Consider the following 24,191-nt stretch of genomic DNA (forward strand, 5'->3'; position numbering starts at 1 on the left):
CACTGTGGGTTACCAATATCCCAGAAGTCTATATATGGGTATGAGTGTTACCAAGCCTGACCTACATAATAATATTTTTTTTTTTAGAAAATACATTTTTCTTTTTTTAAATAAAATAATTTATTTTAAATTAAATCCGGCTTCCACCTTTTCCCCTCACTAGCCGACCAACACACTCCTTAGTTCTTATTTTTCTATCATCCTCTGAGGGATACTGGGGCTAAGGTGTTATAGAGACGTAGCTGGGTGCTTGGTCCAGAGTGTAAATATAGAGGACACATAGTAAACATGTTACCTTGGTCTTACCTTATTCCTGGGGATGTTAGATGGTACACGTTCTGGTTTACATGGGCCTCAGAGAACTGATGTTCTGCCATATAAAAGTGCAGCTGGGCTCATGAAGGGCTGCCAGTCTTCATGTTTGCTTGAAGTTCTCCCTCCACCACTGACTGCAGACTGAGCTACTCCCGCATGCCACACCTAAAATATGTCTGCACAAGGGGGTGGTGCTATGACACAGCTAGCCGTGAGTGGCTAGCCAAGATTCTTCCTATTGGCCAATATCAAAATGGATTTGTTAAACTTGAATCCAGTTAGATTCGAGATGGCCACAGCATGACGATTGCTTCAACTTACCAGCAGCACCTCCAAAGTTATCAGCTCCAGCGATGTCACCATGGCCTAAGCCTCTAGCAAAATCTTGCTGGGTAAGATATCTGGTGGCTGGGCTTCCCTTTACCACCAGTTCCTCAGTGTGCTGCGCTGGGCTTCTGAGGTTCAGCGCTGGTTCCCACTTTACAAATAAGAGACAACAGTCCTAAAGGAGACTGATGGACAGAATTCCAGAGGCAGACTAAGAGACAGTAGTCCTGAGAGAGGCTGCTAAACAGATTAAATAAGTAAGCATAAAGCTAGGACCAACAAGCACTCACAAACAATCAACTAAATGATACTGTATACAATAAATATGCACGTTGCGGTACCCCACATCAATCAATGTAAACCATTGATAAAATTTATAAGATATATAAACGAGAATCAATGTTCATATAAAAAACATAAATGGTATTTTAATAAGTTGTAGACAGATCAGTCCAACTACATGAATTGTCTAATTGAATGTAATGGACTAAACAAAAATAAAATGGATTGCGCTGTATCCACATAGATTGGACAATAAAAAAGCTCCTACAATAGATCACTATAATGTAGTCCACTATCTTAGTGAAACTGTTTAATAGTCTGTATAATAGACGAGCGGTTGTAGTGTTGATTATGCGCAAATCTTAAAGTAAAGAAATGGTCAATCTTGTGACTTCAAAATAATGTAGTGGTGTATTCCAATCGCTTGGTAAGTGGTTGTAGTAGGCAAAATTTATAGCAGAGTCTTGTAAAATGATAGTGGACCATATACTTGAAAGTTAAAAGGTAAAGTTAATAATGATGTGCAAATCCTGATGCACCATGGATATACCGTGTCCTGTATATTGAGATGGATCAATTAGTTTATAACACAGTACAGTATCAGTCTTGAAAGGCATATGTTGTTAAGATGGTTGGATCTGAGGGGTAGGACTGAAGAAACCCTGGCTCTGCAGTAGCCAAGGCCCGCACAGACTGCTTCACTGCTGTCCGGATCAGCGCTGGAGGTGGCGGGGCGGGTGTTGGAGAGTGTCCTTTGCTCGTCTATCACAGGCTGACAAGCTGCGCTCCTGCCGGGTCACCTCCAGCGCTGATCCGGACAGCAGTGAAGCAGTCTGTGCGGGCCTTGGCTACTGCAGAGCCAGGGTTTCTTCAGTTCTACCCCTCAGATCCAACCATCTTAACAACATATGCCTTTCAAGACTGATACTGTACTGTGTTATAAACTAATTGATCCATCTCAATATACAGGACACGGTATATCCATGGTGCATCAGGATTTGCACATCATTATTAACTTTACCTTTTAACTTTCAAGTATATGGTCCACTATCATTTTACAAGACTCTGCTATAAATTTTGCCTACTACAACCACTTACCAAGCAATTGGAATACACCACTACATTATTTTGAAGTCACAAGATTGACCATTTCTTTACTTTACTTTACTTCTCGTTTATATATCTTATTAATTTTATCAATGGTTTACATTGATTGATGTGGGGTACCGCAACGTGCATATTTATTGTATACAGTATCATTTAGTTGATTGTTTGTGAGCGCTTGTTGGTCCTAGCTTTATGCTTACTTATTTATTGATGATAGGGTTAAGTGGTGACCTGACCATTTAGCTGCTCCTATACATTTTACCTAGTTCTGATAATTAGAGCGCACATACCCAATTTTTTGTAATTATTGCTAAACAGATTAGCTGCACTTTATAGAGAGGGTTAAAGAAGTGAGGTAGTGTCTCAAATCTTTATATCTCGCGGTTCGAGGTTCATTATACAATAAATATATTTCTTAGTGTGGTGTATCTAAATAACTAAATATTCAGTGTCCCTTTTGATATACAATGTGTTGAATGATTAGTGTTCTATGTAAAACCTAGGGCTTATTCTGGTAGGACAGAGAGCTTGATTGCATCCCTATTGTACATATGTGCAAAATAAATAGACTTTTTAATTTAAATATTTTAATTTAAATTCTGGCCTCCACCTCCCGTCACGAGCCGGCCAATCACACTCCTTAGTTATTTTTTCTCTATCATAACATGGGGGGACTGAACCTTGGTGCTAAAGAGACTCAGGCATGAGTTTGGCATTTCAAATGAAAATGATCACTGTTGAACACTTCTCCCCTTCTACATACCCACCCTGTAAGGAACTGACAGGTCTGAGAAGAGCTGAAGAAATAGAATGAGAGACAGCAGTCCTAAAAGAGACTGTGTAAGTAGTAGAGAGTCCTGTGAGGATATGCACCTCCATGTATAGCTAGCTATGGAACAGCATAATGACCCTCTGAGGACACACAGGATTGTCATCACTGGAATAAGAATAAAACAAAAAATTCAGTGCTGCTGCTTTCTTTGCGGATAGGAAGAAACCCCTGGGTGATGGCATCCTTAACCAAGATGGGTAAATGGTCATCACAAGCACCTCAGCCACCCTCAGTTCAGCTTCGAGCACTCACACACCAGGTGATGCACTTTGTCCATGCACTAGTGTACAAGGATTGCTAAAGCCCAGTAGGATTAAGGGATAGAGAAAGGTAGGAAAACATACTCACCGGTTGGTCACTTGTCACCTTGCTGGTTGATCGCCCGCACAGCACCCTGTATGAAGATACAATATGCCCACCCACACAGCTAGTCTATTCACTTGGTCTACTGATGTGCCCACCCACCTAAACATCTTACTATATAACAATACACTGACCCTACAACTAACAACTGGCCTAGTGCAAACAATAACCACTAACCAATGAATGTGTTGCACTAACCAATGATTGTGCTGCACTAACTATCCTAAACTTACACAATACTATACTAAACTTACACAACAGTACTTAACTATAATGTCTACTACTCAGGGGTGTAGCGAGGGTGGTTCCAGTGGAGTATGAGCTGCAGACTCCAAAATGGACAGAGGGGGCGCCATTCAGGGTTCCAGAATTCATGGGGCACTGCACAGTATGACAGCGTCTGTTATTTTATCTCGGTTTGTTTTCTTTATATCCTAAATAAGTTACGGATCTGAGATCTGTTTCTACATTTCATGCTCCCTCAAGCTGCCCACATTGCCTCCCCTCCGGCCCTCCCTCCTCTGTGATCATCTTCTCTCACCTCCCTTTTCTTTCAGATTGATTACATTCACCTCTTTAATTCCCTCCCCTCTACCCTGTGCTCTTTGCCCCTGCCCTCTCCTTTCTTAATGGCTTCTGTCACCTCCCCTCTCTGCTTGGCTTTGCCCTTCCCTTCTCCTTTTTTATTGGCTTCTGTCACCACCCCTCTCCTCTCCATTTCTTATTGGCTTCTGTCACCACCCCTCTCTGACCGACTCTTTGCCCTTCCCCTCTCCTTTTTTATTGATTTCTGTCACCTCCGCACTCAGATCGACTTATTGTCCTTCCCCGATCCTTTTTTATTGGCTTCTGTCACTACCTCTCTCCTCTCCTTTTCTTATTGGCTTCTGTCAGCTCCCTTCTCTCATCGACTCTTTGCCCTTCCCCTCTCATTTCTTACTGGCTTCTGTCACATTCCCTCTCTGATGGCACTTTCCTCTCCCCTCTCCTCTTTGATCTCCCACTACTTTCCTCATGCATTCATTGTGTTTCAATGGACTTTAAAAAGTGACACATCTGAGGTAAAATCCTAAACTTCAATTATAAGTTATGAGTTTTAAAAAAGTCACTGCATTGCTATTTAATGTAATGGAAGTGTTCCCAGGCATGACCGCAAAGTGTTATTTTAAAGGTCTTTTAAAAAATATTAGGAGACCTGAAATAAGAAAATGGTGGTAGACAGAACATGTCATGGTTAGTAGTACTATAGGTGCAATGTATATTTGTGAAGTAAGAGCATAGCTGAGAATGGAGCTTCCCATAGGTGTTCCCTCTCCAGTGAAAGCTGCTTGGGGCAGTAATTGCAGTAATACGCTGTGCACCCTGTGGAATCTCACTCTAGAACATGTACTCTGTCAATTTAAGTAAAATGATCAGAATATATAATACAATCTCCTCTATTGACTAATAACAATGATTCAAAGGAGATAAAAGTCAGATCCTAGGTGCTATACATAAATAAAGCAGGGCCAAAGGAGCTCACCAGAGCACTCTATTCCACCAGTGGGGCTTCCATGCCCCAACATGATACTGCCACTGTTTGCTGGTTTTCTCTTCACTTCAGTATTCCACCCGCAGGCTGGCCATACCCCAATGGCACAGTTCAGTACAGGGAGGAAGGAAAGGGGGGGGGGGGCGCTATGATATGCGCTTTCTCCAGGCGCCATGGTTGCTACTCCTCTGCTACTACTACAATACCCGCATAAGTGAATTTATCAGCAAATAAAAAATGAGCACAGCAAGGTATAATAACAAGCACACTCTGGGCTACATATATAAGTATGTATGTTACCAAGCCAAACCCACTCCATAGAACCCTAGTTGCTGATGAAATGTGGGGTCATCTCCCAATATGGGCAGAACCTAAATGCCATGTAGACCTGAAATAATACCTATCACACCAATGTAGAACCATAATGGCAACCTGGGCACTTATGTGCAAAATAAATAGACTTCTGAATTAAATCGTTTAATTAAAATTCTGGCCACCACCTCCCCTCACTAGCCAGCCATTCACACTCCTTAATTATTATTTCTCTATCATGATGTAGGGGGGATACACATTGGGGCTATAGAGGCTCAGTCAGGAGTTTGGCATTTAACACGAAAACTATCACTGACACTCCTCCCCTTCTACATACCCACCATTTCTACCTACTCTTGGGTTTTTCTTATGAAATTGATGCTTGTATAAGACACAGGCAGTGCAGAATGCCTATACATACAGTACGCTAATTAAATGGCAATATCAGAGCCAAGTGCCCAATATGCAGCAATCCTAACTAGAGATAAATACCAATGTGCAACCAGCCTAATTAATGTTGTAAACTATGAAGTGGGGCAATATGAAGGGTCTTCTGCCCAATATGCAGCACATCTATTGAGAGGCGATGGCAGGACATATTTAGAAGGAAAAGTGGGGAAGAAGATCTATTGGAAATTAAAGTTAAGAAGTCAGGGCCCAAGGGCACCCACCTGGTCTGTTGGGAGAGGCTGCAGTGGGGGATTCACATATCTCTCTTGCCTTCCACAACTGCAGGCCTTCTTTGGGCTTTAATTCTCAACTACCCTCTTGCCAAAAACTGCCATCCTCATTGCTCTGCCACAGCTCTGAAGTCTTCTGGCTTAACCTCGCCATCTTCTATATTGCCACTTTCTAGTCCTGGATTCCATCTGTGCCGGTCTTCATGCTTTCTTATAGTTCTCCCTCCACTGCTGCCTGCAGACTGAGCTATTCCCGCATTCCACACCTAAAATATGTCTGCACAAAGGGGTGGTGCTCTGGCACACCTAGCTGCGAGTGGCTAGCCAAGATTCTTCCTATTGGCAATACCAATATCAAAATGGCTTGGTTAAACTTGAATCCATTTGGTTTAAAAATGGCCATAGCATGACGATTGCTGCAAGTTACCAGCAGCACCTCCAAAATTATCAACTCCAGCGATGTCACCATGGTCTGAGGATCTAGGACTGGACCTTGGGGCTAAAGAAGCTCAGTCAGGAGTTTGGCATTTAAAATGAAAATGATCAGTGTTTGACACGTCTGAGAAGAGCTGGAGAAAGAGAAGTAGAGTCAGCAGCCCTGAGAGAGACTGTGAGTAATAGAGGGTCCTGTCAGGGTATGCAGCTCCATGCGCAGCACCCTCTGGAATCAGTAGCGCATGCATGGGGGGTTTCTGAGTACCTAGAAACCCCCCCTGCACACACACACACACGGACAGCCCGAGCCTTCTTCTGCACGGGCTGTCAGAAAACTAGCCCTTCTGTTATTTCAGCTGAGGCAGGGAAGGGAACCCTCTCTCTGCACTCACGTTGCTGTACGTTCAAAACCATCCCCCTCTACACACGCTGCTGCACGGGAGCTCTCCACAGCCCGGACAGGCATGATGGTGAGTTAACCCTTTGAAACCCTTCATGGTTTCTAGAGTGATTGCTTATGAATGCTTCAAGGGTGCCCTTCCAAAACATCACTAGCCCAGGCCCTGGTATGTATATGTATGTATGCATGTATGTATGTACGTACGTACGTACGTACGTACGTACGTGTGTATGTGTATGTATGTATGTGTGTATACACATACATACATATGTATGCATACAAATGTATACACATGTGTGTATACATATATATATATATATATATATATATTAGTGATGAGCGGTTCGGATTCTGAGGAATCCGAACCTCTCCGAACAGGTGGAATCCGAGTCCACCCGAACGCAAGTTCGGGTGTTCCCGCCTGACTCGGATTCCACCTCGAGGCCGAACGTCACCCGTCCGGCGTCGGATTCTCGCGAGAGCCGAGTGACGTTCGGCCTCAATAAAAAGGCGCGGCGCCCGGCAGTCGGCGCCATTTCTCGCGTGACGCGTAGTTAGGTAGTTAGCTAGTGCGCTGTCTGTTCTAGTGTTAGATAGATTAGAGTAGGCAGTGCTCTGTGACTTTACTGGGCATAAGCCCTTGTGTGTGCTCCGTGACTGGGCATAATAAGCCCTCTGTGTGTATGTGTACTCTACTACTCACTGTATTATACAAGCTCCATGACAACTGACAGGGCATAGCCCACTGAGTGTATTATACAAGCTCCGTGACAGGGCATAGCCCACTGAGTATTATACAAGCTCCTTGACAGGGCATAGCCCACTGTGTCTATTATACAAGCTCTGTGACAGGGCATAGCCCACTGTGTCTATTATACAAGCTCCGTGACAGGGCATAAGCCCACTGAGTGTATTATACAAGCTCCGTGACAGGGCATAAGCCCACTGAGTATTATACAAGCTCCGTGACAGGGCATAGCCCACTCAGTGTATTATACAAGCTCCGTGACAGGGCATAGCCCACTGAGTATTATACAAGCTTCTTGACAGGGCATAGCCCACTGTGTCTATTATACAAGCTCTGTGACAGGGCATAGCCCACTGTGTCTATTATACAAGCTCTGTGACAGGGCATAGCCCACTGAGTGTATTATACAAGCTCCGTGACAGGGCATATGCCCACTGAGTATTATACAAGCTCCGTGACAGGGCATAGCCCACTGTGTCTATTATACAAGCTCCGTGACAGGGCATAGCCCACTGGGTCTATTATACAAGCTCCGTGACAGGGCATAGCCCACTGAGTGTATTATACAAGCTCCGTGACAGGGCATAGCCCACTGGGTCTATTATACAAGCTCCGTGACAGGGCATAGCCCACTGTGTCTATTATACAAGCTCCGTGACAGGGCATAGCCCACTGAGTGTATTATACAAGCTCCGTGACAGGGCATAGCCCACTGTGTCTATTATACAAGCTCCGTGACAGGGCATAAACCCACTGAGTATTATACAAGCTCCGTGACAGGGCATAGCCTACTGTGTCTATTATACAAGCTCCATGACAGGGCATAGCCCACTGAGTGTATTATACAAGCTCCGTGACAGGGCATAGCCCACTGTGTCTATTATACAAGCTCCGTGACAGGGCATAAGCCCACTGAGTATTATACAAGCTCCGTGACAGGGCATAGCCCACTGTGTCTATTATACAAGCTCCGTGACAGGGCATAGCCCACTGGGTCTATTATACAAGCTCCGTGACAGGGCATAGCCCACTGAGTGTATTATACAAGCTCCGTGACAGGGCATAGCCCACTGGGTCTATTATACAAGCTCCGTGACAGGGCATAGCCCACTGTGTCTATTATACAAGCTCCGTGACAGGGCATAGCCCACTGAGTGTATTATACAAGCTCCGTGACAGGGCATAGCCCACTGTGTCTATTATACAAGCTCCGTGACAGGGCATAAACCCACTGAGTATTATACAAGCTCCGTGACAGGGCATAGCCTACTGTGTCTATTATACAAGCTCCGTGACAGGGCATAGCCCACTGAGTGTATTATACAAGCTCCGTGACAGGGCATAAGCCCACTGAGTATTATACAAGCTCCGTGACAGGGCATAAGCCCACTGAGTATTATACAAGCTCCGTGACAGGGCATAGCCCACTGTGTCTATTATACAAGCTCCATGACAGGGCATAGCCCACTGAGTGTATTATACAAGCTCCGTGACAGGGCATAAGCCCACTGAGTATTATACAAGCTCCGTGACAGGGCATAAGCCCACTGTGTCTATTATACAAGCTCTGTGACAGGGCATAAGCCCACTGTGTCTATTATACAAGCTTCGTGACAGGGCATAGCCCACTGAGTCTATTATACAAGCTCCGTGACAGGGCATAAGCCCACTGAGTATTATACAAGCTTCGTGACAGGGCATAGCCCGCTGAGTGTATTATACAAGCTCCGTGACAGGGCATAGCCCACTGTGTCTATTATACAAGCTCCGTGACAGGGCATAAGCCCACTGAGTATTATACAAGCTCCGTGACAGGGCATAAGCCCACTGTGTCTATTATACAAGCTCTGTGACAGGGCATAAGCCCACTGTGTCTATTATACAAGCTCCGTGACAGGGCATAGCCCACTGAGTCTATTATACAAGCTCCGTGACAGGGCATAGCCCACTGAGTGTATTATACATGCTCCGTGACAGGGCATAGCCCACTGTGTCTATTATACAAGCTCCGTGAAACGGCATAGCCCACTGAGTGTATTATACAAGCTCCGTGACAGGGCATAGCCCACTGTGTCTATTATACAAGCTCCGTGAAAGGGCATAGCCCACTGTGTGTATACAAGCTCTGTGACTCCAGTTCATAGTGATAAAGTAATATGGATCACGAGAATGAACTGAGAGGAGAGCAGAAACAACATGTAAATGCTAGCATTGCAGCGGCTGGAAGTCCATCACTTTTATCTAAAGCTGATGCTCAAGGGCGTAGAGGCTTTAAAACCTTAGGGAACCTGAAATCAAAAAATTTAGATTTTACAGGGGTAAAGACAAAAAAAAAACCTCTAAAGACTACTACTTTTGCAGAGAAACAGAAAATTGGCAACATACCATTCACCACACGTAGCGGCAAGGAAAGACTCAGGCTTTGCCCTTTATTTCTGAGTGGTGGTTCTGCAGCTGTCAGTGAGGCATCTTGTGCCTCTCGTGATGATAAAAGACCTTTTCAATCAGACTATAGAAGTGTGAAAAAATTTAAAACCAATAAGGCAGTCGAACAAACTGTGTTTTTTGAAACACAAATGTCAGAAATCCCTGAGGAGAGTCTAAGTGGGTCCACAAGTGGCATTTCTATGTGTAAGCCTGACCTTTCAGAGAAGCCGCCCTCCACAGTTTCTTTTCCATCTGTAGTTGTGGGGATGAGCAGTATTGCCGAGGACATAGAAATTGAGGATGCCACCGTGGAATTGCAAGAGGATGAGAGGAATATATGTGCAGCTGATGCTGGCACTAATGAGGATGTTGAGGATGAGGATATTATTTGTATAAGTCAGGCACCAGTGGAAGCAGCTCTTGGCCAAGATAAGAAGGCCATTGCCATGCCTGGGCATAGAACCAAGAAATCCACATCTTTTGTGTGGAATTACTTTTACCCAAACCCTGACAACGTTTGTCAAGCCATTTGTAGCCTCTGTGAGACCACAGTTAGTAGAGGTAGGGACGTTAAACATCTAGGAACCTCTACGCTATTACGTCATCTGCAGCGAGCTCATGACAGGTGTTTGATAACAGAAACTACTGCAAAAAAAATAACAACAAGCAGTCCAGCATTAGCTAGATGCCTTCTCTCTACTAAATCCCAGCACCTGCAATCTCCACCGACAACACCTTCCTCCTCAATATCCTCAGGAATGATCAGTGGTAGTACAACATCCAATTTATTAGTGCTAAGTCACGGTGACTCCTCCAATTTCCAGGACACCTCAGAAGAAACTGAATCTTTGAGCGCTAGGCCTGCTGCTGCTGCTGCTGGTGGATCTTCATCCCAGAAGTGGACAAAGAAGACTACTAGTAGTATACCAAAAAAACAATTGACTGTTAAAGAATCTCTTGCAAGGGGAAGCAAGTATGACAGCTCTCACCCTGTCGCACAGCGGATCACTGACGCCATGACAGCTATGCTAATATTAGATCTGCGTCCAATATCCTCAATTAATGCAGTGGGATTTACACAGCTAGTTGAGGTCATGTGTCCCCGGTACCAAATTCCATCTCGGTTTCATTTTACCCGAAAAGCCATTCCTCGGCTGTACCAGGACGTTAAACAGAACCTAATTATTGGTCTGCAAAATGCTATTGTACCCACTGTCCACTTAACCACAGATATGTGGACAAGCGGTAGTGGACAAACTAAAGATTACATGACTGTGACAGCCCACTGGGTGGGTGAATCGCCTTCAGCAGCAGCAGTATCTAACAAACAACACCAGCTCATTCAGAGGCAGGCAACTCTGTGCATCACCGGATTCAATAAGAGGCATACCGCTGACAACCTCTTAGAAAAACTAAGAGATGTCATAGAAACATGGCTTACCCTACTTGGACTCTCCTCAGGATTTGTGATTTCTGACAATGCTACAAATATAGTGAAAGCATTACAGCTGGGTGAATTCCAACACATCCCCTGTTTTGCTCACACAATAAACTTAGTGGTGCAGGGTTTTTTAAAAAACGACAGGGGCGTTCAGGAGATGCTGTCTGTGGCCCGAAAAATTTCGGGACATTTTCGGCATTCAGCAACAGCGTGCAGGAGATTGCAGCACCTGCAAGAGCAGTTTAATTTGCCCTGCCATCAACTGAAGCAAGAAGTGGTAACGAGGTGGAACTCAACCCTGTATATGCTTCAGCGGATGGAGGAGCAGCAAAAAGCCATCCATAGCTATACGACAAGCCATGACATTGGGAGAGGAGGGGGAATGTACCTTACCCCAGCACAGTGGAGAGTACTTTCTGTCTTGTGCAAGGTGCTCAAACCATTTGAAGTTGCCACTTGTGAAGTGAGTGCTGACACTGCTAGCTTGAGTAAGGTGATTCCCCTGATTTCGCTTTTGGAAAAGCAGCTGGAGAAATTGAAGGATGATATTAAACAAAGTGATTCCGCAAAGTATGCTGGACTGATAGATCAAGTCCTTTGTTCGCTTCGCCAGGATCCACGGGTGGCCAAGATCTTGAAATCTGATCATTATATTTTAGCAACCATTCTTGATCCTAGGTTCAAGTCATATGCTGTGTCTTTCTTTACAACTGACCCAGATCTTAAAAGAACCAAAGCGCTCCTGGTGAGCAAGTTGGCAGCTGAAGTGACACATGGCACTACGATGACGTCTCCTCCTTCGGTTTCTGCAGCAGCAGCCAGAAAAAAATGCACCTTTTCCAAAAGACCCAGTGGTGATGCAGATAAGTCAAGTCAACATTTTGACATCTGGTCGGGTCTAAAAGATTTGCCCAACACCAGTGACACCTCTACCGTAAATCCATCTAATACGATTACCATCCAAAGAATGGTGGAGGATTATTTTCAGGACACCATACACGTAGACATGTCACAGAGTCCCTTCGAATATTGGAAGAAAAAAAAGGCAATTTGGAGACCCTTGTATAAACTGGCTTTGCATTATTTAAGCTGCCCACCCTCCAGTGTGTACTCGGAGAGAGTTTTCAGTACAGCCGGGAACCTTGTGAGTGAACGACGAAGGAGGCTACTTCCACAAAATGTAGAAAAAATGATGTTCATTAAAATGAACTGGAAATTTCACGAGGAAAACCTTTCCCACCAATCACGTCACAGTACAGATACTTCTGTAATGGTAGATTCCAGCGGGGATGAACTGATATTGTGTGAGGAATCGGATGATGTACACACTGATGAGGGTGAGGATGGCAATGATGGTGACATCATGCCACTGTAGACCTGTTGCCTTTAGTAGATTGGAAGATTTTTTTGTGGGGGCCCAAACAAACCAAGCACTTCAGCCACAAAGTGGCAGTACCTGTCGCTGAAATGCTTTGTTTGTTAAAGTGTGCATGTCCTTTTTAAGATCCAACATAAAGGGTGGGTGGGAGGGCCCAAGGACAATTCCATCTAGCACTACCTTTCATTTCTGCCACTGCTGTGTGGCATAGTTTCATAGATGTGCTTTAAACTGTGGTGTCTGTGCCACTGCGCCGCTGCTCTGACGCTTGGTCACCAGTCAGCTCACTGCAACCTTTGGCCAATAATGGTGAAACGAATAATTTAAGCTGTGAGGTGGTCTAAATTGACTGTAAATGACTGGAAATTAATGTTATTGAGGTAAATAACACTCTAGGAAGAAAAAAAAGCCCAATTTATGTAATTTTAGCTTTTTTTGCCAATTTTGGCAAAAAATCCAAATCCAAATCCAAATCCAAATCCAAAGCCAGTCACCGCAGTTTGGCAAATCCAAATCCAAATCCAAAGCCGGATGACGAATTAGAACCAAATCCAAATCCGCCAAAAATGGTCCGGCGCACATCCCTAATATATATATATGATACTGTCTCTGCCTGCTCTTCTCTCTGAATCTATATGAGACCTGGAGCTCCATCCCTTTGCTATATATATATATATATATATATATATATATACACACACTATATATATATATATATATATACACACACTATATATATATATACACACATATATGTATATATGTATATATATATATACACATATATATATAACATGTAAGTTTTACATATATTTATATATATGTATATATAAATATACTGTGTGTATAGAAATATACAGGCGTGTATGTGTGTTTACATAAATATATATTTTATATATATATATATATATATATATATATATATTAGTTTTTTGTTTTTTGTTTTTTTTCCCGAGATTGGGGATTTGGAAACCCCCCTTTAGATATCCTGCGTTTGCCCCTGGGAATGGCGCAATGACCCCCCCAGGACCTGCAGGATTATCATCATTGGAACAAGAATGAAATCAATGCTGCCCACTTCTTAGCTGTGTAGGACAAACTTCGGGGGTGATGGTGCCCTTCACAAGGATGGATAAATGGTCATCACAAGAACCTCAGCCACCCTCATTTCACCTATTGAATGCTCACACGCTCAGGTGACGTACATTGTACTTTCACAAGTGTGCATGGACTACCAAAGCCCATTACAAACTGGGGAAAGAAAAAAGCAAGAAAACATGGAATGTATACTCACCAGCTGGACACTTGTAACCTTGCTGGTTGATCGCCCTGTATGGAGATACAATATGCCCACCCACACAGCTAGTCTATTCACTAGCCCAAGTGATGGGCCCACCCAGCTAGGCAACTAACTATATAACAATACACTGACCCTCCAACTAACAACTGGCCTAGTGTAATAATAACCTCTGACCCCTGGATGTGATGCACTATCCTAAATTATACAACTATACTAAACTTACACAACAATATACTAAACTTACACAACAGTACTTAAATACAATGTCTGCTACTACAATACCCGCATAAGTGAGTTTATTAGCAAAGAAATGATGAGCAAAGCAAGGTATGGTAATAAGTACACTCTGGGTTACCAATTTCCCAGAAGTCTATAGATATATGGGTATGAGTGTTATCAAGAATGACCTACATAATACATCTTTTTATAAAATACATTCTTCTGTTTTAAATAAAATAATTTAATTAAAATTAAATCCGGCCTCCACCTTTTCCCCTCACTAGCCGGCCAACACACTCCTTAGATCTTATTTTTCTATCATCCTCTAAAGGATACTGGGGCTAAGATGTTATAGAGACGTAGCTGGGTGCTTGGTCCAGAGTGTAAATATAGAGGACACATAATAAAGATGTTACCTTGGTCTTACCTTGTTCCTGGTGATGTTAGATGGTACACGTTCTGGTTTACAAGGGCCTCAGAGAACTGGAGGGCGATGTTCTGCCATATGAAAGTGCAGCAGGGCTCATGAAGGACTGCCAGGTGTAATTGGCAGCAGGCGGCTATATGCTAGTGTTAAATGAAAATTCCCGGAAAAGTTCCTGGTGGAAAGAACTTATTGGAGGGGCACAGGCTGATGTTGTACCTGACAGAAGATCATCTAACGCCAGGTGCGGAAGTGACTTCTCAGATGGCTGTAGGGAGAAGAAATAGGAGACATGTATTTCATATAAAGAGTGAGAGGAAACACCCTTATATGTGTCAGACAGACAATATATACTTATAATAATATTTTATTCACAATAGGGGAAATCCCATTCACCTTCCCTAATTAAGGCATTTTATCCTCTGACTGTAATTTATGTAACAACTACACCAAATGTCAGTAAGAAAAGAGTTATGGCAGCTTTACTATTCTGTTTAACAATCATCAATGTTATACACACACAGCACAGACCCACACAGACTCTCTGACATTATAACTGTGCACTTACTTTGCTGGGTATGAATGGGGGTGGTACCTGGAGGGCTTCTAGCCTCACCCAATCAATACTCCAGAAGAAGGGGTGGTATCTAATTACACCATCCGCACCAAGACGTTTGTCTGGATCTTCACACACGAGCTGAAAAGAACATCAAAACCATAACTAAGACCATAACTATGTAACTGTTGTGCTGCAAATTAAATTGTGACCCTTATATCAATACATTCTGTAGCCATTATACACTTGTAAGATCAAACAAGTGACAAACAGCCTTTTGCCATATCCAGTAAGCACAAGAATAAAATGTATGACAAATAACAGGTCATCTACACTGAATAATGTTTCAGACATAACACTAATTATAATTGTCATAAAATGTGTATATGATGTCTGTGTTATAAATGAAGTATGGTGGGTTGCCAGGTTGGTCATTTAAAACATGACACAGATAGGAAATACATACAAGATGCTGTCAGGAAGCTGCCGGTCGAAATGCCGACCGCCGGCTTCCCGACTGTCAACTCCCAGCAAGGTACAAGTGACAGGCGTCGAAATCCCCACATACGCCGGGAGCCCGACGCCCTGCATACCGAACAAAGGTAAGCTGGGCATCGGGCGTGGACAGCTGCAGGGGGGAGGGTTAGGTTTTAGGGCTCCCGTGGGGACTTAGGCACCCCACTGGGAGGGTTAGGTTTAGGCTAGGGGAAGGGGGGTAAGGGTTAGGCACCCCCGGGGGGAGGTTAGGGTTAGACACCCCCCCTGGAGACTTAGGTTTAGGCTGCGGGGAAGGGGGGGTTAGGTTTAGGCACTTACAAGGGGGTTAGGGTTAGGTACTAGGGGGAGGTTAGGGTTAGGCCCCCCTAAAGGAGGGTTAGGGTTGGGGTAGGGGGTAAGGTTATGGGTACTTACCCAAATTATAGATTGGGATATTCACCCCTGTCGGGGGTATTACATACTGATTCCATACATACAGTATGCTACATGTCTGGACTGGAGTTACATCCATACATAATGCATAACACACATAGCAGTCACCAGAGCTGCCATCAGTAAATGTGGAGATCAATTAAAAAAAATATATACTGTGCCCATTCCTCCTGCCCCTTCCCCTCTCCTCTTAGTGGTATCAGGGAGGAAATGCTCCATGACTGACCTTCAGGACTGATCAGAGTAACAGGAGTAAAGCTGGCCATACACTAGAATGATATTATTCCAATCAGCCAACTAGTTGGCTAGTTGGAATGATAATCGGCCAGTGTATTTGGGTGCAAACAATAATCGTTTGTTTGCCCCCACACACTGAAAAATGGCAAAAAAACAGTTGTCCCAACTAGTGGGGAACATCAGACATGTTTGATTTTTCCCAACTAATAACTAATTATTCTAGTATAGGGGGGACTTTCCCCCAACTGAATGATTAGTAAGCAGACATTGGCCCATAGTGTCCACCTACTTTTGACACACTACAGTGGATGTCAGGGGAGCCTAGTCTTGTGTCCCGAAGACCTTCTTTCTCCCTCTGCCCCCTCAGTACCAGGAGTGGGTCCATTGCTGTAGTACTTCCGATAGCCCAAGCAGCACTGGAGATGCTTCCAGGTGTTCTGTTCCAACAGGGCTTCGGCTTGTGCAACTGATCCGGCGGATGCAGGAACACAGAGCATTGCAGATGGACCCCGAGGAGCACTGACCTCTGTCCCAGCTGCGGGTGGCTGACTACCCCAGGCTGCTCCTGTGTTCTGTGTCCCTGGCCCAACTCATGGCAACCAGGAGCATTCAGCAGCAACAGAAAATCCCTTGGTGGCTGCAGCTGAGATCACCCAGTGGCAGTGATCCAGAAGAGTGACAGTGGGCTGACTTTCATAAACATGATGGGGGAGAACTGCAAACCTCCTAGAACCTGCCCCTCTAACTTCACCCCATCTACCATCATATACCCCCTACTAACTACACTATAGGACTTTCCCCACTAACTTCACCTCTTACTATCCTGTACAGCTATACATCCCCGCCAATTGTGCTACAGAACCTACTACACAAATGTTACCCCTTACTTTGCTGTACAGCTATATACAGCCCTCATCCTAACTGTACTACAGGACCTGCCCTGTAACTTTACCCCTTACAGTCCAGTACAACTATATACCATCAACCCCCCACCCCAGCTGTGCTACAGGATCAGCCCCTACAACTTCACCCCTTAAGATCCTGTACAGCCATATACCCCCACCCCAGTTGTGCTATAGGACCTGCTCACCTAACTTCCATATAGTACCTGGCATTGCCTTATGTTACCTGGGCACATGACACACCCTCTCCTGTCACCCTTTGCATCCATATAGTCACTTAAATTCTGAGCCCATATAGTGTTTGACACTTCTATGGCCATATATTGCCCCACACCCCTCCTTTGTCAACTGGTGTTTTCTACAGTTGAAAAAAAAAAGTTTATGATGTTTGTAAATATTATATAAATAAAGTGAGTTGGAAAGTCCCTCCTCAGTGACAGTGTGCTAAGTGTATGACAGTCAGTGGCGGCTCTGGTTGGCTGGTTGGAATGACAATCGGTCAGTGTGTGGGAGCAAACGATAATTATTCCTATGCTCCCACACGCTGAAAAGTGGCAAAAACGGTTGTTCCAACTAGTTGGAAAAATCAAACATGTTTGATTTTTCCCAACTAATCGATCTGAACGATAAGTAGGCTGACACTGCTTTGGAAATGTTGGTGGTACCCAAGAGGAAAATGATTGAGATACACTGATCTAGAAAAATCAGCCATTATATGATATGTTTTGTGATTGCAGGAAATGTAAGTGCTGCATTCATGTATCACCAGCACTGGCACAGTGGGCAGCAGTCATAGGCTGTATCAGTATTAGTGTGCCAGGTTTACTCTGCATGCTATGTGCAGCCATATAGGTGCAAAGTTACATGATGCTAAATATGTAGGTACATAACGTGTCTCACTGTCATTACTTTCCCCCTTTTCTGTTGTCGCACTAACATATTCCATTGTGACTGAAGATGTGCTTAATACATTTGTTTTTGATGGAATTTAGAATTATTTTGTACGGTTAATATGGTGTGTTATAAACTGTGGGCCTGATTCAGAGCCGCTCGTAAGCGGCCGCTCGTTCGCTCCGAGCGATGTTCGCACATCTGCGCATGCGTATGGGTTGTAATGCGCATGCGCCAACCAGTCAGTGCGGTCGGAAATCGTGTGCTTGCAAAATAGCGAATGCCTGCTAATTTGAGTGACAGAATGAGGCGTTTGTGGGTGATAACAGGGGAAGGTGCTTGAAAACGGGGAGTGGAGATCCGAACGCAGGCGTGCCAAACGGTCAAAATGGGCGTTTTAAGGGTGTGCATAATTAACAAAGCAGCGTCATCGACCACGTCACTTGGTTGTCTTTTAGCCTGAACTGCTCGCATGATTGCGGTAGGAAAATGCTACCACAAGAATAGCGAGCAGTTCATATGCCTTTCAATGTACTCGATTAATCTAATAAATAGCGGAGATGACGTATGATGCAAACGGCCAAGGGGCGTCTTTACAAAATAGCGAGCGCATGTTTCGGACGCTCGCTCAGACATAGAGGCGTCAACAGACCGCAAAGAGCGAGCGCTCAACTTAAATAGCCAGCCCCTTTTTCTGAACGAGCGAGCGCAAATAGCGTCCGGCTCTGAATCAGGCCCTGTGTCACTTCTGCTTTTGTGTTTATTAAGGTGCCTGTTCATCATCGAAGGCCGTATGACTTCCAATGATGAAGTATTGAACTCGCTGAAAGGATACTTAAACCTGACACCGGAGCAATTCAGCATTGCTCCGGTGAGGGGACAGCTGCTCCGAAAAGCAGTTGTCCCCGTGGTTAGTATCGCAGCTACTTCTTAGCATTTCCACATGGTTACCGGGCCCTTTATCATTTGATTAATAGGCCCCTTAATGTGTTACTGTTTGTAAACATTTCTATGTACATTTATCATTTACATTTCCTGTTTCTCATTTTAAATGAGTGACCCTGTAACCTGAGCAGCATACTCAGCACTTACTCACACTCACCTTTTCAATGATGTCTTCAGCATCAGAATCTAGTAAAAAGCCCGGTAAGTCAAGTAGCCTGCACAGGAACGGAGATTCTCCGGTTAACATTTCGAAAAGTACAATTCCAAATGAGAACCAATCTGCCGCCCTGTTGTACCCGAGGTGACCTTCCATCTGCCAAGAGAAAGACATAATTTACTACATGCTATAGTAGTATTCTCAATAATGTAAATGTAATTCTTTAGATGACGCTATGCAGAGGCGTCACTTACCTCTGTGACACCTGGTGCGGCAGGACTGAAATGCTTTGCACGCTCAAAAGGGGGTGTGACTTCATGAAAGGTGCGTGTCTTTGACTGCAAAGCCACGCCCCCTATGTGTGCCGATCCGGGAGGCGTTAATGCCTCCCGTTCTCGGCACACAATGGGCTTTCCCAGCGCTCCTGCAGCTGCTGGGGCAGCCCACAAACTCCCCCTTCCTCTCTCCATGTTACGGTGACACCATCTGACGGGGTGACACCAAAATAACAAGTCCCAGCATGCCCTGCCACAGTTTTAGCATTCCCTAGCAGCACAATTGTTCGACTGGGACTTGTAGTTGTACAATAGCTGGGAGCCCCAAGTTGGCCATGCCTGTACAACAACTTGTTTTTCTACTTGTGCTTAGGTCACCCTGAGTAAGATATGATTATTATCTGTATAAGTGTACTCGCTATTAAGAATAAGTAAATATCATATAAGCATACTTGCCTACCCTCACCCGATCCGGCTGGGAGCCTTCCGAAAATCGGGTGCCGCTCCCAGCCCTCCAGAAAGGCAGACAAGCCTCTCGACAGCTACCGCCCCCCTGCACTTATAAGAGAAACCCCGCAGTGGGGGAGGCCGATGACACGATTCAAGCTGAATCGCATCATTTTGGCCCCACCACCTCCTTCACAATGCCGTATTTCTGCATTGTGTAGCGATCGTGTGGCCATGCCCCGCTCTGCCCACAAACTGACCAACCACGCCCCCTGCAATGCTGATCTGACTACTCCCTCCCAGAAGGAAAAGCCAGAATATTGGCAAATATGCATATAAGAGAAAATCACTAACATCCTCTATAACTCACCTCCGGGGCAATATAGCCTGGTGTTCCTGCACACCCAAAGGCATATACACCTTCATGCATGTTGTTTAATGCAAGGCCCAGATCTGCAATTTTCATATGGCCGGCACCATCTATGAGAATGTTCTCTGGTTTGATGTCTCTGTGAAAAGGAAGATTCTACATTTTATTTCTGTTCTATAAATATTTATATCAACATATTATTATAATATACTTTATAATTGATTTTCTAAGTAAAGAAAGATTTCAAATGGGATAACGCTATATGATACATGTTGAAAGAACATGAGCCACATAAAGTATGTATATAAATTTATATATGAACTACAGATACCTTGATAATCTATAATAAATGCAACTTCAATTTTATAAATCTTTAAGTATAGATATCCTCTGTATGATCTAGTCTTCCTCTAGTAGGAATAATATACTAATCTATTAAGGGTTGGAGAGGGCAGCCAGAATGACGGCACGTATAGCTTAATACACACCTTTTATAAGCAACCTTCACTCCCTGAATGTATATATTTCCCTGTTGTGTAAGTTCAGTATGCCTTGTGGGGAGGGCAGGATGGAATGGGATTAAAATGCCGGCAGCTGTTTAGGGAGGAAATCCTGATAGTGGCATGTAAGTAACCTAACCCTCGCCTCTCCCCCCCTAACCCTAACCATCCCTTAGGGGTGCCTAACCATAACCTCCCCCCTAGTGCCTAATCCTAACCTCCTCCAGGGGTGCCTAAACCTAACCCCCCTCCCCGCACCCTAAACCTAACCCTCCCGGGGGGGGCCTAGCCCTAAGTCTCCCCGGGGTGCCCTAAACCTAACCCTCCCCCCGCGGCTAAGAGGACGGGCCCCCGGACTTACCTCGTTTGGGCCCGCATCATACTGGATTCCGGCGTCGGGATTATGATAGGCGTCGTTATCTCGACACCTATCACGGATCCCTAGCCGGCATTCTGCCATCATGATTGTGACTGGCGGCCGCAATACATACCGGACAGGATGCTGTCCTCTCTATATAACCTTTTGAGGCTGCTGCAGGGTTGCAGTGCCTGACAGTCTGTTACTGATCTGCCCATCTCCTCTTTCCTGCAAACATTTTCTTTGCATCTCTCTTTGATGTTATCAATAAATTATGCCATACTTGCCTACTTTTGAAAAAGCATTTCAGGTTGATTATGAAAGCAGCACCTTTGAGCGCACGTTAAAGTGGGCGTGTACTGCTACATCTGAGAGGCGTGTTATAAATTGATTTACACATCCGAATGTAAACAAGCCCCAAAGCAGTTAGTAAAATGTACTTGTTGAAGAAAACACACTAAGGGGCCTATTCATCATGTTAATTATTGGGGTCCTAACTCGCCGCAGCTGCCGGAGCAATTCATCATTGCTCCGGCTCGGTCAGTGGCAAACGCAGGATTTCCAGAGGGGGGTTTCCAGATGCTTTATTTTAGAGCGGGTGTGGCGTGTCAATGAAGAGGGCAGAATTAGTACTTAACCAGCTTTAATAAGCATCATACAAAGTGTATTGTGTGTAATAATTCCAGCATATACAGGACCAGTGATCTCAGTAAGCCATTAGATGTAGGCCATCCTGTCTGAGCTGAACGTATTTATTTTAGATGTGGACACCATTCCAGAGTATTAGAGCAAGTCCGGGAGCCTGGAGGAGGAGCAGGAGAACCTAGCACTGCCCTGGACATACTGTATATGTACATATTGGGCTCTATAGCAGTGCATATTTTCCAGATCTTGTAGTTGGTGCACAGGTTATTTATTACTGGCTGATACATGTTAAAAGATCCACAGGTGGTGCTAATTATTTAATTTGTGATACTGAGAAGAACATGCAGCACTAGTAACAATCTATTATATTACTATTTCTATTGTGGTCATAGTGTGGGCTGGGGAGGGGGGTTTCCAGGCAGACGGAACCCCCCCCCTGCGTTTGCCTATGTCGGTGGCAGCTGATGTGATATTAGCTGCCCCCGAGAGTGGTTTCACTGCTCCTTTTCAGAGGAGTGAATCCATTCACTGCTCCTGTCAGAGCAGTGACGGGACTGCGCATGCATACAGGTCACGCATGCACACAAGAGCCCCGACGTCCGGCGGGGTAGGCATGTATGGGACAAAGGTTTCCCCATCCATCAGTATAATTTATGGGAGGCTTAACACAGAGCATGGGATAACTACAGTATTCTGCTGTCTGAGATAATAAACCAAAATGGTGCAATTCTCATCTCTTATACAATTTACACTAAACAGTGTTTTCAAGAAGCACATATTGTTCTCTCTCTCTTCTCAGCTGGGAGACTTGCCTGCTTTTCCAGGGGGCTGGGAGTGCCACATAATTTTCGGGAGGCTCACGGCCGAATCAAGAGAGTAGGCAAATATGTCATGGCATAAGAATATATATGGCTATTTCCAGGTTTATCTTTTACACCTAGTATCAGGTAGATACAAGTGTGCAATGATGACGGTGACTAGAAGCAAACCAATCATACACCTAGGAGGCGGGTGCACCACAAGATGCGTACAGCTCTGCATACAGAGAACATATGCATTTCTTCCATGTACGCAACATACAGGCAATTCCCATCCGACTCAGCATCAGGCCCTGTCTGTGTATGGTCAGTCTACTGCACTCCTCATTGTGAATAAGACACAAGTGTACAAAGAAATGGAATAACAATGGCAGAACTGAGATAGGAAACCATGACCAACTACAATGAGAAAACAAACATACTTACCGATGGATAAAGCCCTTTGAGTGGAGATGTTCCAAACCAGACACAATTTCAGCTGCATAGAAGCTGGCAGAGAAAGAAAAGAAACTGCAGTAAACATATGTAATACACTGGTAACACCTCACCCCTGTTGCTCAGGACTATGGGCTCTATTTATTAACATTATTTTTACTAAAATAAAGTGAAAAAGGGTGTTTTCACATCCTTTTCACAATATTTTAGTATCACCTATAGTTACTACAGGGCAATTGGAGTAGAATTCATAAAATTCTACTCCAACCCCTAAGTATCACTTATATTTAGTAAAGCAGATCGCATTTCCCATAACTGTAATGGGAAATGTGATCCGACCATAGTTACTAAAAATAGTGTGAAAAAAATATCGGGGAAAGCCCTGTGATAATAACGCCACCTGGAGGTGGCATTATCCAGGGTCCCCCCCGGTTACCGGCCTCCTGCCCTGCTGTAACGAGCAGAGCCGGGAGTCAGTCCCTGTAATCAGCTGTGTGGTCTAAACAGACCGCAAGCTGATTACTGTAAAAAAAAAAAAATTACTTACCTGACTCCAGGGACCGGTGATCGGGCCTCTGGTTATGTCTCCCCTCCGGTCAGCTGGTCTCCCACAGTGCACTGCGGCCCGGTCATCAGGTGATCGGGCCACAGTGCAGTATGGGAGATCACCTGACCGGAGGAATGGAGAACATCACCGGAGGCCTGGAGCATGCAGGTAAGTGTAAGCAATGCGAATTCAGTCGGTAATAGCACACTACAATCTGCATTACCAATGCGGATTGTAGTAAATAGAGCCCTATGTAACATACTGCCTTATGTTATATCCCATATTCAAATATCACCTCGTTGTGTCTGACAGTCAGAAGGAAGAAAAGACCTAAGGGCCATATTCTTCATGACTTAATTTCTACAAAAGTAGGTGAAAATTAACACTTTCACCTACTTTTGTAAAAATTAAGGATCAGGGCTATTCATCAAGCTTGTAACGCAGGAGATATCACAGATATTCCCCGGTTACAATTCTCCCCCGATAATTTCCACAGTCTCCATACTTAGTATGGGGATGTGGAAATTATGTAATTCATCAAGTTTCAAAAAGCATTTTTTTTTGAACTTGTGTAAAATGTCTGAGTCCTACCTGCATTTCTTGGCTTCCCTCCTCCCCACTCATCTGCTCCATCTGCCGCATGACCAGTCAGTCCAG

The 24,191-nt window shown here is 44.4% G+C and overlaps 1 protein-coding gene across 1 annotated transcript in view; it reads right to left on the minus strand.

The window, feature by feature from the left end:
* Nucleotides 1-14,657: 14,657 nt before the first annotated feature.
* LOC148506733 (protein kinase C theta type-like) overlaps nucleotides 14,658-24,191 on the minus strand; it is a 38,152-nt gene continuing 28,618 nt past the window's right edge. The window contains exons 6-10 of the mRNA XM_088446332.1: nucleotides 22,979-23,041; nucleotides 20,232-20,370; nucleotides 19,140-19,295; nucleotides 15,090-15,218; nucleotides 14,658-14,789 (exon numbers count right to left, since the gene is read on the minus strand). Of these exons, the coding sequence (XP_088302458.1) occupies nucleotides 14,658-14,789; nucleotides 15,090-15,218; nucleotides 19,140-19,295; nucleotides 20,232-20,370; nucleotides 22,979-23,041 (619 nt within the window). The remainder of the gene's footprint in view (nucleotides 14,790-15,089; nucleotides 15,219-19,139; nucleotides 19,296-20,231; nucleotides 20,371-22,978; nucleotides 23,042-24,191) is intronic.

This window comes from Taudactylus pleione, unplaced genomic scaffold (genome assembly GCF_031769625.1).
Source record: "Taudactylus pleione unplaced genomic scaffold, aTauple2 ptg000397bl, whole genome shotgun sequence".
NCBI lineage: Eukaryota > Metazoa > Chordata > Amphibia > Anura > Myobatrachidae > Taudactylus > Taudactylus pleione.